This window comes from Globicephala melas, chromosome X (assembly GCF_963455315.2).
Source record: "Globicephala melas chromosome X, mGloMel1.2, whole genome shotgun sequence".
Lineage (NCBI taxonomy): Eukaryota > Metazoa > Chordata > Mammalia > Artiodactyla > Delphinidae > Globicephala > Globicephala melas.
The window spans coordinates 96,331,091-96,345,569 of NC_083335.1; the positions used below are offsets into that span (position 1 = coordinate 96,331,091).

The window sequence follows — 14,479 nt, forward strand, 5'->3', positions numbered from 1 at the left end:
GGGCTCATATCTAAAATTTTGACAATCACAGTCTCCCGGTTAGATAAAAGATATGTCATGAAATTCCAACTTCCAGGGACATGGGCCTAAGACTGCCTCCAGTCCTTTGCTCTCTATGTCATGAGAAACTTGAGCTACTGCAGAGTTGCCAGCTGCCTAGAACAGACACATTAGTTAGAGCAGATAACTGTCTGTGTATTGTGGGTGTAAGCTTAGCCTTGAACAAAGGCTATCAAGAGTAGAATCCTAGAAGACACCTGAGAGGGCGGATCTGAGATTGAAAATTCATGCTATATAACTTTTTATATACTATAAGCCACAAATACACAGGCATGGGCAATTTATAGGCAAAGGCACAAGTACATGCTTAAAAAAGAGAGCTATAGGAAACACAGGAAAACTTTCTCTCACTGATGGTTTTCTGGGTGAGTACTTTCTCCCTTTAAACTCTCCCCTGGACTTATTAAGTTTTGTGTAATTGTGGTTTCCAACAGTGTTTGCAGGGGGTGAGACAGAATATAGGCCACTATATGCACAATACTTGATTTTACCTCCACCCATGGCCTCACATGACCTCTCCAGATGCAGCTGGGGACCCTCTCCCGATAGCCAGGCCTATGTTTTCTACTGCCCACTGGACGTCTCCACCTGGACAGCCTGCAGAACCTCACCATACACGGCCCACACTGACCTCATCCACCACACCCTTCTTCATCTCTACCTCCAACTCATATTGCCACCAACTCTTCCTCCTCCTTTATCCTCAGTCTCAGCTAAGAGGAAGAGCTTCTACCTAGTCAGCTAACCTTCAGAACTCAGGGTCATTACAGACTCTCTCTCACCCTTTCACATAGTCCCCAACTCCTAAAACTCAAATCTGTCTCCTCCTCACCATCCTCACATCTACAGCCTGAATCAAGTGCCTTGCCATCTCCTTTTGTTTTGTTTACTTAGTGTTTGCCTTCAGCATGTGTTCAGTAAGTGCTTTCCAGGTGAATGAATGACTCAGAGTACCAGAGGTAACACTGACTGATTCAAAATAATCCTGGTAGGGTCTCTGCCTCCACGGAGGAAACCCAAAGTGTTACAACTCCTTACCTAACTTGAGAATTCCCATGGGTGTCTCCTTTCCAAGCCCTAACACCCTCATCTTGGAGGTGGGGATGCTGCCAACAGGATGGTACATAATGCTTCCCTCCTTGGACCTCACATATCTCCATAATCTCCTGTCAGTTTAATAAGGAAGTGTGCCATCTCTATAAGCACACCACACACTCTGCAAACGTCTGACCCTTTCCCAGTCCCCTATCTGGTCACAACGCATGCCAGCAAACACAGCCCCAGGACACTTACCTCTGGTATGCCAAAAATTCAGGAAGCATAGAAGGCAGTCTGGGTTTAAAGATACCACCTGATTGTTTTTTAAGACATGTCCATACCTAGCCTCTTACAGTCACTGAGCTAACTAGCCACTAAGGCATCCCCCCTCCAATTTCCCCCTCCTTGAAATTGTATATCCGTTTCTACTATGCATGGTACTCATGGTCTGTTTCAACTGTCTGCCGTCATTCACTAACCCCATCTATTTACAAAGTCCCATCCTCAGTAGAGGAGGTACACTGCATACAAGGTAAGAAATATCTGTCTCCAGGAGACATAAAGATAGTTCCCAGCCCAGTTACATTGGCTGTTTGCTTACACAGTGATCTCCATGACCTTGCCCCATTTGCCTCTTAAGGGGGAAGCCTTGGTTTTTGACCACCAACATATGCTCACTCATTGCTGTCTCTTTTCAGTGGCTAGTCTCAAATATGGCACCCCATTAAAATCCTACTGCAGGGCTTCCCTGGTGGCGCAGTGGTTGAGAGTCCGCCTGCCGATGCAGGGGACACGGGTTCGTGCCCCGGTCTGAGAAGATCCCACATGCCACAGAGCGGCTGGGCCCGTGAGCCGTGGCTGCTGGGCCTGCACGTCCGGAGCCTGTGCTCCGCAATGGGAGGGGCCACAGTAGTGAGAGGCCCGCGTACTGCAAAAAAAAAAAAAAAAAAAATCCTACTGCAAACGTCAAGATGGTTACATGGTTTCAAAAACTTCTCTTACTTCAGGTTTACATCCCAGGAACTAGTATGTTCTGTGCCAAGAAGCCCATAGGAGATTGACCATGTACCTAAACTTCACTGTTCAAAGGGAACTTTACATAGAAGGGGCTATTGCTATCAGAGGGATCCCATAGTAAATGTCAGCCAAGAATGCCTGCAGGAAGTTGGAATACTCTGTCAGGGAGAAGGAAGGTGGTTCTGGGCTGTCTGCTCTACTGGGATCAGGATGCAATGTTCAGAGGAGGATGCAGTGAAGAGCTGGTCAGCAGATCAGGTTACACAGTTAGCCAGGTAGGCACACTGGGGAAGACCCAGGGGAAGGGAGCTGTAATGTGGGAAAGTGTTCGGACTGAACACACATGCCAGCTACTGATCAGAGGCAGCTCTCAAGGAACCTTGGTGTTGAGGTAACAGCACCCTGGGTAAATGAATCCAACAAACAATCTCCAAATTGTGTTTGATTCTCATTTTCACATCCCTTCTTTATACCCACTTTTAGTACTTTGGCTACAAGGTACTTTTTATCCCCCGAGAGGCATTATGGAATAGTAAGAAATGAGTTAACAGACAGAATGGTGACCTCAGGCTAAGAGGAGTGGAATAGCATGGGCTCTAGAAGAATTCAAACCAGAGGTCTAGTTCCAACTCTGTCACATATTAGGCCTGCGAACTTGGGTACATTCCCAAGCTCTCCAAGCCTTGTGTTCTTCATCTGTGAAAGGGTTTTGTATGTAGGACGTTTAGAATGTATGTATTGTATGTAAAGCCCCTGGTACAGTGCATGGTATGCAATGGGTTTTTAATGATGGCAGTTATTATTATGATTATTTTAACCCCAGGAACTAGCACTTTCCCCTCTGGGATTTATTTATCCAGCAGATGTCAGAGGATATGCCCTGCTCTGGGACATGGCCCACCAAATCAGCCAAAATTGCTGCTTACCAAGAAAGCCTTACTAAATCTTTTTTATTAGGGGATGCATTATTTAATTTGGGTTTGGGGGAGTATTTCCCAACTGGATCCTAGAACTTGTGTCAAGGACCAACTCCTTCCTTCCCTCCCAGTTGCCCTTCCAACAGTCCGTCCCTATTTTCATTCGTTTGCCTCCTCCAAAAATACAGACCTTGCTTAGATTTTGCCAAATTTTACTGAACATAACCTATTTAAAATGTCCCTTGAATGGTGTGGACGCTGGACCTCCCAGCCCAAGGCAAAGAGTGCCAGCCCAGTGGCTTCTAGGTATCTCAGCTCAAGAAAGTATCACCTTTATTTCTCACAAACTCCTTGAAGATGATAATCATAAAATGCCTAATTTGTGTACTATGTTCAACTGCATTTGGACAATAATGCAGGATATCTTCCATTCTTATCCTAGAAGGGATCTGGTTTACCCATGATCCCAAAGTAACTGGTAAGAACAGTTTTCCATTCCATTCCAAGTCTCTCAACTCTGAGACACACCCCTGGCTCACCACTTCCCCAGCCTCATCTAGTGTATCATAGAGCTCAATTAACATATACACACTACTATATATAAAATAGATAACTAACAAGGACCTACTGTATAGCACAGGGAACTCTACTCAATATCCTGTAATGACCTATATGGGAAAAGAATCTGAAAAAGAATGGAGATATACATATAAAACTGATTCACTTTGCTGCACATCTGAAACTAACACAACATTGCAAATCAACTATACTCCAATAAAAATAAAAAAATTAAATTAAATTAACTCCCAGTGGAGGGCTTGCAGTTTCCCAAGGCCTCAGCCTGCCTTGTCTCAGGACATTTATATTTGACAGCCCTCATATGGACTCCCCAGCTCCTGATTCCTTTTTAATTTTTCTTTTGGTATTAAAGGATATCCACCATTGTCTTTACATGATTCCTGCTCCTAGACTCTAAAATTCTATGGGTGGGTAGTAAGTCTTGTTTATCTGGGCATGCCCAGTATTAACACAGTGCTTTCCAAAGAGCACATGATGATTTAATGTTTGGAGAATAAATGAGCCATTGTACACGGGGTCTAATTTATTAAGATTTATTTCTCTTACATTATTAAACAAGATAAGCAAAGGCATATATATGTCATCTAATTTTACAGAACAGAAGATTAAACAGGATAAGGGAAGCCAAGAATTGACCATCTTTTCGTTTTTTTTTTTTTCTTGATCCCAACTATTTTACTGCTGAGTTCTTTGACACTGCCAAGGAAATGCCTATTCTAATGTCATGTTATCTCTTCCAGATCACAAAGAAGATGGTCAGTTTTACAATTTGTTTTACAAACAAACAAAACTTGTATTCTTAAATTCCATAAATAGCAATAAATGTATGAGCAATGTCATTCATAAACTTAGATTCTGAAGCTAATGAAATGTTATATTAAAAGGAACATTTGAAAACTAACTCACTCCAAAAAGAAAATAAACCTCCATGTTAACTATATAGAAGAGAAACAGAAAGTATAGTTTCCCAACAGCCACACTCCAGCTCTCAACTACTTAGGAAGTTAACTGCTCTCTTCAATGACAAAGTGAAGAATCGGCCTCAGACCTCACTAGGGCTGGGAGGAGCTACTGGATATGGCACTGGAAAGTGCCCTGGCCATGGCAGCATTGCCAGCCCTGGTTGCAACTCTAGCTCAGGCTCTCTCTCTCCTTCATCTCTCAAAGCCTCCTCAAACTGGGATGGGAAGCAAGTAGGGTCATATTCATGGATCTTGGTCAAAAACTCTAGCAATTTCATTTTGCTGGCTTCAGCATGGGCTCTTGGACCCCACAGGAATTCATAGCGTGGAGGATTGCTATTGGGTACCTGGCAGTACTCCAGGTACTGTTCTTCCACTAAATCTTTGGTGATAAGCTTCCTGGGCTCCCCAAAGATAAAATGCTTCCTCCCAGAATATAAATCCATCATATTCAACCCTTTCCAGATCTCCTCCTCAGTGGCACGATTGCCCTTCATGAAAATCACACCTAGGATAATTATCAGGAGGCCGGTCTTGGGCATGCCCTCGTCACCACTGAGCCTCGGATCATAGGTGAGGCTTAGTTTGTTGATGAGGGCATAGCTGTGGCTGGTGGGATCCACTTGCTTCACATCAATACCAAAGACCAGCCCTATGCACTCAGAGGCTCTCCTGAGGATCTCAAGGAAGTCATCCTTGTACTCTCTGATAACATCATCAATCATGTCTGCCTTTGTGATCAGATCTCTCATTTGATACTTTTGCCCCAGGAACTGCACCAAAAAAATCACCTTCTCATCTAGAGGGTCTGTGGGCAAGTTCTCAGTTTCTGACAGAGACTTGGAAGAAGTTGACCCAGTCTCCCTTTCCTGGCTGCTGGAGACCTCATCTGATTTGCTTGATGAGATGGTTGTAATGACAGTGTAACATGAGTAGGCACTCTGAGGAGTGTGGGGAGTACTGGGTGCCCCAGCAGCCAGAGTCTCATTCAAATAGGCAAGCATTAGAGTATGGAAGGAGGAGGGAGAGGTCTCCTCCAGCGCCCTGGAGACCTGTGCAGCCTCCAGGCCCTGGGGTTCACTGAGGGCATGGTGCTGTTCCTGCGTGCAATGTGGAATCTCTTGACCCTGAGACATGTTCACTCTGGTCGGCAGCAACAGACAGGAATGTGGGCAGGAGATTGGGTAAAAGAGGACCACCACCTAGGGAGAAAGGGAGGATGTGAGTGGCCTCATCTGTTAACTCAACTGTGGCAGCTCTGAAAAGAGTGGCTTCCATCCATCTTTTCCTTAGGGCAGTACTCGAGCCTCACAGGTCTCCTGTCCTGAACTGTAGGAAGCAAAGGAGGGAGCGAGAAGGCTCTTCAGGGTGCAGCCAGCCAACCTAGCCCAAGGCTTCCTAAAGCTGATAACAGGGCAGGTGGGGTCAAGCTCTGTGGGATCCCTTCTGTTCTGCAGTGGGTGGTCCCCTCCGTCTTTGTTCAGAGTCCTCACTGTGATCCCAGGGAGTGTCTGGGACTCCTTCCTCTACTGACCCAAGGATTGTCACCTCAAAAAGAGGCTTAAATCTTCTTGAGACACTTGACTTACGAAGAAGAAAGGAGGTAACTCACACTGACAGCTTTTTTCAGAGCCTCTCAGCCAGGAAGTCACAGAGGAGACAGACAGGGGAGAGAAGTGAGGGGCAGCTCATGGGGCCATACCTGCCCGGGCCTCCCAGAAGTGACAAAGGAGCACAGCTGTTGGGGCTCTGTTGTTCTGATGTGTGTGGTCCCCACAATCCTCACTAAAGGTCAGGACTTTTGACCTTGACAGAGACTGACACCTCTCTCTGTTAACTTGAGACAACAGCCCTCAGATTCCCAAAACCAAAATCAGAAAGCACCGAAGTCTGACAACTATTCCAGGGCCTACCCAGTGTGACAACAGGGACAGGGTTCTATGGGGCCCCCACTGTTCTCCAGGGTGTGATTCCCCCAGTCCCTGCTCAGCATCTTAACTTGATTTCTGGCAGGGCCTGATTACTTGGGGCCACACCTCTCAGAACAATATCATCATCATCCTCATATCCCGAAAGTCAGAGGAAGTCACTCCTGGCCAGCCCCTCCACCTCCTGGGACTCACAAGAGAATTCTGAGGACCCTTCTCCATTCTGGGGAAGAAATCTCCTCAGTCCCACTCAACATCTTACCTTGACTCCCGGCAGGGTCTCAGACTCCTCCCTCCGCTCACCCGAGGCAGCAGTCCTCAGAACAGGCCTCACTTTCCTGCAAACCCAAGGTGGAAGTCAGGGGGCAACTCAGTCTGACAGTTATTCTCGCGGCGCCGAGGGCTGCAGACGGGGGGCTGCACCTTTACCTGCAGCGTCCCCTCTACTCTGCGGAGCTGGTCACCTCACTCCCCTTGCCCACCTTACCCTGAAACTCCCCTGTGCCAGGGCCTCCTCCCTCTGCTGAATCGTGGCCACGCCCCGAGTGGCCATGCTGCCCTCAGATTCCTGAGACTCTAGTTACTCCGGGGGCTCCCCGGGATGACAAAAGGGACGGGGCTTTACTCAGCGGGCCGCCCCGCTCTTCTGGGGTGGTTAGTTCCCTCGTTCAGGGTTTTCACCTTGCCACTTGACCACTCGCAGGGCTACTCATTCCGCGAATACAACCCTCAGCTTTCAATACCTGCCTTCGCCAACCGTCCTCCCGGACGTCAGGGCGTGTCCCTTCCGCTCCGCTCCCCCTCGCCTCCTCCCCCCACGCGAAGTGGTGCCTGGTTCTCGCGGGAACGACAGCAGGAGTGAGGTTCTGTGGGGCTCCTTGTATTCTGGGGTACTTAACGCACTCGGTGTCTTCACCCAGAATCACTGCAGGATCAAGGATTCCTCCCTCCGCAGAGCTGAGGTTGTACCCCATACACCAAGACCCTCACCCGGGTCAAACTCGCGAGAGGACAAAGTCAGAGGGAGCCTCTGTCTAATAGTTATCCCGGGGCTCCCCATCGCCAACGGGGTGGCATAACTCTTAGAGTGCCCTCCATTCCTCAGTTCTGACTCAGTGTCTTACCCGGGCCTTACATGGCCTGAGGCTCCTCCCTCTGTTAACCTGAGGCTGCATCTCCTCAACTCAAGGCCCTCTATCACCACCTTTAGATTCCCGAGGCCATTTCTAGCCACCTCTGCTGGGAGTCTTCCAAGGTTGACAACAGGAGCAGGCTCTATGGGGTCCCTCTCTTCTGGGGTAAGTGGTTCCCACAGTTCTCACTTAGGGTCCATATCTTGGCTCCAGTCTTTTTGATTAATTACTTCCTAGACGATGCCACCGCCTTGCCAATCTCTATGCTTTTGCCCCTGTGTGACCCTCATACAGACTGAGTCCCTGAGTCCAAGTTCAGGCTGGATGCTGGGTAGTGAAGATGAAGCACCGTGAATTTAAAAAACAGAAACAGAAACAAAACAAAACAAAAGTCACCTTCCCGTTGGGTCCCTTCTCCAGACAGTTGGAAACCTTTTCTAAAAGACTTAACTTTCTATAGGAAAGAGCCTTGTATAGACACATTGCTAAGTGGTCTTGCCACTCCCATTGGAAATGCTGTATCACTTCATATAATCATGTAGAGGAGGAGTGCTAAGGACCAGCATGGGCCCACTAGGTTAATGTGGGCCGGACCCAGTTGCCCCCTGACATCTGATCACTGGATAAATAATTGAAATAAGCAGGGCAGAACCTTAGAAATTGTCATTTTATGGATGAGGAGCCTGGAGCATAGGGAGGTGCTGAAGTGTTTTGCAAGTGATTTGCTACTGATGAGAGTTAAAGTACTAAAGTGGTGCTCTATGACTATGTTCTCACTGCACACATTTCAAACAGTACACTCAAAACAAAATTCTGTCTTGCCTTTTCAATCCTCTCTGTTACCTGCACCACCATATAACCTTATTATGAATTAATTTTGTATGGATATAATTGTGCATTTGCTTTACATAAATGAAATTTAGGTAAATTACATAAATGTGATAATAAAGTACATATTGTTTTGCTATTTGCTTTTTCCTCTAATTAATAATCCATCCTGAAGAGTGCTGCATATCAATCTTCAGAGTGTTCCTAAATTTTGAAAAACAGATATTATTTTATTGTTACTTGCAAATTGAAGATGTCCTTGATAGCATTCTACAGTGTCTATATTTCTAGACTCTATAACTGGATTACATATAGATCTGCCATTTTTCTTTTATTTAAAAAGTAAAAGAGATGGCTACCTCTATAATTAAAACTTTCATTCATATTTATCTTCAAATATATTCATGAAGGGCAAGACTGTTGAAATAAATAATTAGTGTGTTAGGTATTGCTCATGAGAATTTGTAGGCCATTCTTTCCATGGCTCGGGAGAAATGTGAGAAGCAAATTAAAAGGATGAGTACTGCAATACTATACCTTTCTGTCTTTTATAGACTTACCTCTGCATTTCGATTTCTTGATCTGCAAGGTCAGTCCATAAAGCTTTATTGATCACAGTGATGAAATACGCAGTAGTGTATTATGAAGCATATGCAAAACACAATAACCTATCCTGAGGTCCAATGGCCCAAAGTCTCCAACAGAAGGTCCAGTGAGGGATTTTTCATTTGCTCTTTGAAAGCTTATAATTTTATTGCTGTGCTGTCTTTGAATAAAATGGTTGCATCACCTAATCCATCTTGATATGGAATCATTTTAAAGCCCTTTAGATTTATTTTGTTTATTTACATTCCTTTTCTGAGACGGGAATATGAGAGTAAGACAGAATCCACCATTTATGCCTTCATTTCAATTCGTTTCATCCACTCATGTGCTGTTATTATTAGCATAAAACATATTTAATTCCTCTGTTTCTTAGATGTTTGGTGTTTGAAGGAAGAGATTATTCATGGACTAAGTGGAATTAATGACATCTAGAATTTTAATGCACTTTTTTTTTTTTTTTTTTGCGGTACGCGGGTCTCTCACTGCTGTGGCCTCTGCCGCTGCAGAGCATAGGCTCCGGACGTGCAGCCTCAGCGGCCATGGCTCACGGGCCCAGCCGCTCCGCAGCACGCGGGATCCTCCCGGACCGGGGCACAAACGTGCGTCCCCTGCATCAGCAGTTGGACTCTCAACCACTGCGCCACCAGGGAAGCCCAGTACCTTTGTTTTAAAATGAGACACGGCATAGATTCAAATACTAAAAAAAAAAGAAGCACATTGGGCTTCCCTGGTGGCGCAGTGGTAATGCCTGGCACATAGTGGGCATTCAGGAAAAGACCGTTGAATAAATGAAACCACTAAAGCTATTTTTATATAGCTTTAGTGGGATTCAGCTTGTTGGGTTTTACTGTTGTTACTTTTTTTTTTAACATCTTTATTGGAGTATAATTGCTTTACAATGGTGTGTTAGTTTCTGCTTTATAACAAAGTGAACCAGCTATACATATACATATATCCCCATATCTCCTCCCTCTTGCGTCTCCCTCCCACCCTCCTTATCCCACCCCTCTAGGTGGTCACAAAGAACCGAACTGATCTCCCTGTGCTATGTGGCTGCTTTCCACTATCTATTTTACATTTGGTAGTGTATTATATGTCCATCCCACTCTCTCACTTCATCCTAGCTTACCCTTCCCACTCCCCATGTCCTCAAGTCCATTCTCTACGACTGCGTCTTTATTCCTGTCCTGCACCTAGGTTCTTCAGAACCATTTTTATTTTTTTAGGATTCCATATATATATGTTAGCATACGATATTTGTTTTTCTCTTTCTGACATACTTCACTCTGTATGACAGTCTCTAGGTCCATCCATGACTCTACAAATGACCCAATTTCTTTCCTTTTTATGGCTGAGTAATATTCCATTCTTTATATGTGCCACATCTTCTTTATCCATTCATCTGTCGATGGACACTTGGGTTGCTTCCATGTCCTGGCTATTGTAAATAGAGCTGCAATGAACATTGTAGTACATGACTCTTTTTGAATTATGGTTTTCTCAGGGTATATGCCCAGTAGTGGGATTGCTGGGTTGTATGGTAGTTCTATTTTTAGCTTTTTAAGGAACCTCCATACTGTTCTCCATAGTGGCTGTTATCAATTTACATTCCCATCAACAGTGCATGAGGGTACCCTTTTCTCCACACCCTCTCTAGCATTTATTCTTTGTAGATTTTTTGATGATGGCCATTCTGACTGGTGTGAGGTGATACCTCATTGTAGTTTTGATTTGCATTTCTCTAATGATTAGGGATTTGAGCATCCTTTCATGTGTTTGTTGGCAATCTGTATATCTTCTTTGGAGAAATGTCTATTTAGGTCTTCTGCCCATTTTTGGATTGGGTTGTTTGTTTTTTTGATATTGAGCTGCATGAGCTGCTTGTAAATTTTGGAGATGAATCCTTTTGTCAGTTGCTTCATTTGCAATTATTTTCTCCCATTCTGAGGGTTGTCTTTTCATCTTGTTAATGGTTTCCTTTGCTGTGCAAGAGCTTTTACATTTCATTAGGTCACAGTTGTTTATTTTTGCTTTTATTTGCATCACTCTAGGAGGTGGGTCAAAAAGGATCTTACTGTGATTTATATCATAGAGTGTTCTGCCTATGTTTTCCTCTAAGAGTTTTAAAGTGTCTGGCCTAACATTTAGGTCTTTAATCCATTTTGAGTTTATTTTTGTGTATGGTGTTTGGAAGTGTTCTAATTTCATTTTTTTGCATGTAGCTGTCCAATTTTGCCAGCAACACTTATTGAAGAGGCTGTCTTATCTCCATTGCATATTCTTGCCTCCTTTATCAAAAATAAGGTGACCATATGTGCGTGGGTTTATCTCTGGGCTTTCAATCCTGTTCCATTGATCTATATTTCTGGTTTTGTGCCAGTACCATACTTTTTTTTTAACATCTTTATTGGAGTATAATTGCTTTACAATGCTGTGTTAGTTTCTGCTTTATAACAAAGTAAACCAGTTATACATATACATATGTTCCCATATCTCTTCCCTCTTGTGTATCCCTCCCTCCCACCCTCCCTATCCCACCCCTCTAGGTGGTCACAAACCACCAAGCTGATCTCTCTGTGCTATGCAGCTGCTTCCCACTAGCTATCTATTTTACGTTTGGTAGTGTATATATGTCCATGCCACTCTCTCACTTTGTCACAGCTTACCTATCCCCCTCCCCATATCCTCAAGTCCATTCTCTAGTAGGTCTGTGTCTTTATTCCTCTCTTACCCCTAGGTTCTTCATGACATTTTTTTTCTTAAATTCCATATATATGTGTTAGCATACGGTATTTGTCTTTCTCTTTCTGACTTACTTCACTCTGTATGACAGACTCTAGGTCCATCCACCTCATTACAAATAGCTCAATTTCGTTTCTTTTTATGGCTGAGTAATATTCCATTGTATATATGTGCCACATCTTCTTTATCCATTCATCCGATGATGGACACTTAGGTTGTGTCCATCTCCGGGCTATTGTAAATAGAGCTGCAATGAACATTTTGGTACATGACTCTTTTTGAATTATGGTTTTCTCAGGGTATATGCCCAGTAGTGGGATTGCTGGGTCATATGGTAGTTCTATTTGTAGTTTTTTAAGGAACCTCCATACTTGAACTGTGGACCTTTGATTAATTTCCCCATAAGGGTATTAAGAAAAAAAATTAAATTTGATTAGCTTATTTTATTTCTTAAAATAATTAATGTTGGTCTACCAGGTCAAACTTAAATGGAGAAGCCATGGAAAATAAATCAGAGCTTATGAATATATTTTTCATTGCTGATTATGAGGGACATTTTAACTTACATTCACTCTGGGAGGCCACAGAAAAGCTTATAAAATTCCCTGTTATTAGATTGCTCTCAAATCTTTTTTTATGGGTTGTTTCTTATAATTCATGGGTCATTTGTTTCTCTTTAGATATTGATGGCTCCAAGACAGTGCTTCTCAAACTTATTCAGTGACCCTAATAGGGAAATTCACAACCTCCTATGTCAAGAAACGTTTATTGATAACTTGCTTATGGTGCAGTGATGAAGATGATCTCATCTCATTTCTCATTAATTCTCGATACAACCCTATGAGTTAGAGACTATAATCATCCCAGTTTCAGGAATGGGGCGACTGAGGCTAAGAGAGGTTAAGTAACTTGACCATGGGCATATAGCTAGGAAAAGGCAAAACTAGGATTCACACCAGGCGATCTGAAGCCAGAGACTCAGCTCCAGCTTCCAAAAGGAGAAAAACGTTTGAAAGCCTGTATGTATTAGAACTCATGGTTCTCTTTGGGGAGCCCAGCCTACTTTAAAACCTGGGAAGATGAAAATACAGAGCAGAGGCTCTGCTCCTTAAATTAATATAACCTCCATCCCCAGCCAGAGAAATCAGAAAATTCTTTACTCTCCGTAACTTTCTCAAGATATCCTACTGACCTATTCTTCACTCCTAACTCCAGCAGACACAACCACTTATTGTGAAATATCATTACGAGGGTTTGCACAGTGAAAACACTTGAAAGCCCCACTTGGACGACTCAGACACAAAAGAAGAGTTAACTTAATCTGAACAAATCATTGGAGGATTGAGGTTCTTACAGTAAAGCAAAACGCTTTAAGAAAGCTTTGCATTTACTTTTAAAAAGACAGATTTTAAACAACTTTATTTTAGCAGCTCAGTCCCTTTCAATAAAAATAGAGCACTAGACAAGTCCTAATTATTCATTTTCACTAACAAATAAGTTAAAACAATTTCCCTGCCTATAATATGGGTATGTAATGATTGAATGAGAAACTCCATGAATTGATAAAGGAAGCAGCACCAAGTACAGGAGGGCAAAGAAGTCAGCAATGAGAAGCTGTTGGGCTCACAGAAGAGGCACACATGCAAATTCTCAAATCAGACCGGGGTCTCAGTGGACTGAATTAGAGGTTAAAACTGGCTCAGAGCTGGCATTTGAGAAAGGCTTGCTCTTCATGGGGGAACTCTTTACTTCATCCAAAATGCCAGGAATATACTAGGAAGAAATATAAATCCTGCACAAAACAGACCTATAAGTTGGAAGTGTTAATCTGAGCCAAGTAGCAAGGTTTCTTTCTAAGTATTAATTATGGTGATCCTGGGGGAAAATGGATTTGGGGTAAACACCACCTGCACTGGCAGCTGAGAGAATGTGACAAGAGAATTTGGCTTCTGAACCCCATTACACACGCTGCATTACAAGTGGAATCTGTGAATTACATCTGTCCCAAGACTGAGGTTCTTTACTGCTAAAAATTCATATTGACAGACCAACTATAGACGGAAAAGACTCACTCATTTATCTAAGCTGGGCCCCAAGCTGCCCTGTGCTTATATCATGTGATAATTTAGTTGAGGCAATCTAATTCCTAATGCTGGACATTCATCATGTTCCCAGTTTTTGTCCACCATCCTTGCTCCGGTCAAGAAAACAGGGAACAAAAACAGGTGGGATATGAGTCAAGGTGGGAATTGGTAGCATCAGTTACCTTGTTTTACATTCTCATACAAACAAAATTGTGAAGTAGAAACACTATTTTCATGGCCATGCTGGGGTGACTGCACAAGAGAATTCTGCTAGTCCTGGCAACAAGCTACATGAGTAGTAAAAGAAACAGGACAGAAAGCCATATTTCCTACTGAGATTTATCATGGAAAATTGTTGCTGCCAGGACCATGGGTTATACTGAGACATTTTCTGAGCTTCCTCTGACTTTTTGAACAGGACCAGTTTTGCAAAGTCTGAGAGCCATAGAGTTGCTGTTCCATTTTCTTGGTTAGGAGCAATTAATCATGGTTGTATGCCACCGACAAAGAAAAATATTTCTCTTTTAGACAGACAGGAAAGTTGGAAAGGAAGTCAGGAAGACTGTTCCATTCTAAATACGTCTT

At 43.5% G+C, this 14,479-nt stretch overlaps 1 protein-coding gene across 1 annotated transcript; it reads right to left on the reverse strand.

Annotated features, from left to right (window-relative positions):
• Positions 1-4,653: 4,653 nt before the first annotated feature.
• On the reverse strand, positions 4,654-5,709 carry LOC115848363 (melanoma-associated antigen B16-like). The gene has a single exon (XM_030849071.1). The coding sequence runs from the start codon at positions 5,707-5,709 to the stop codon at positions 4,654-4,656; it is 1,056 nt and encodes a 351-aa protein (XP_030704931.1).
• Positions 5,710-14,479: the final 8,770 nt, after the last annotated feature.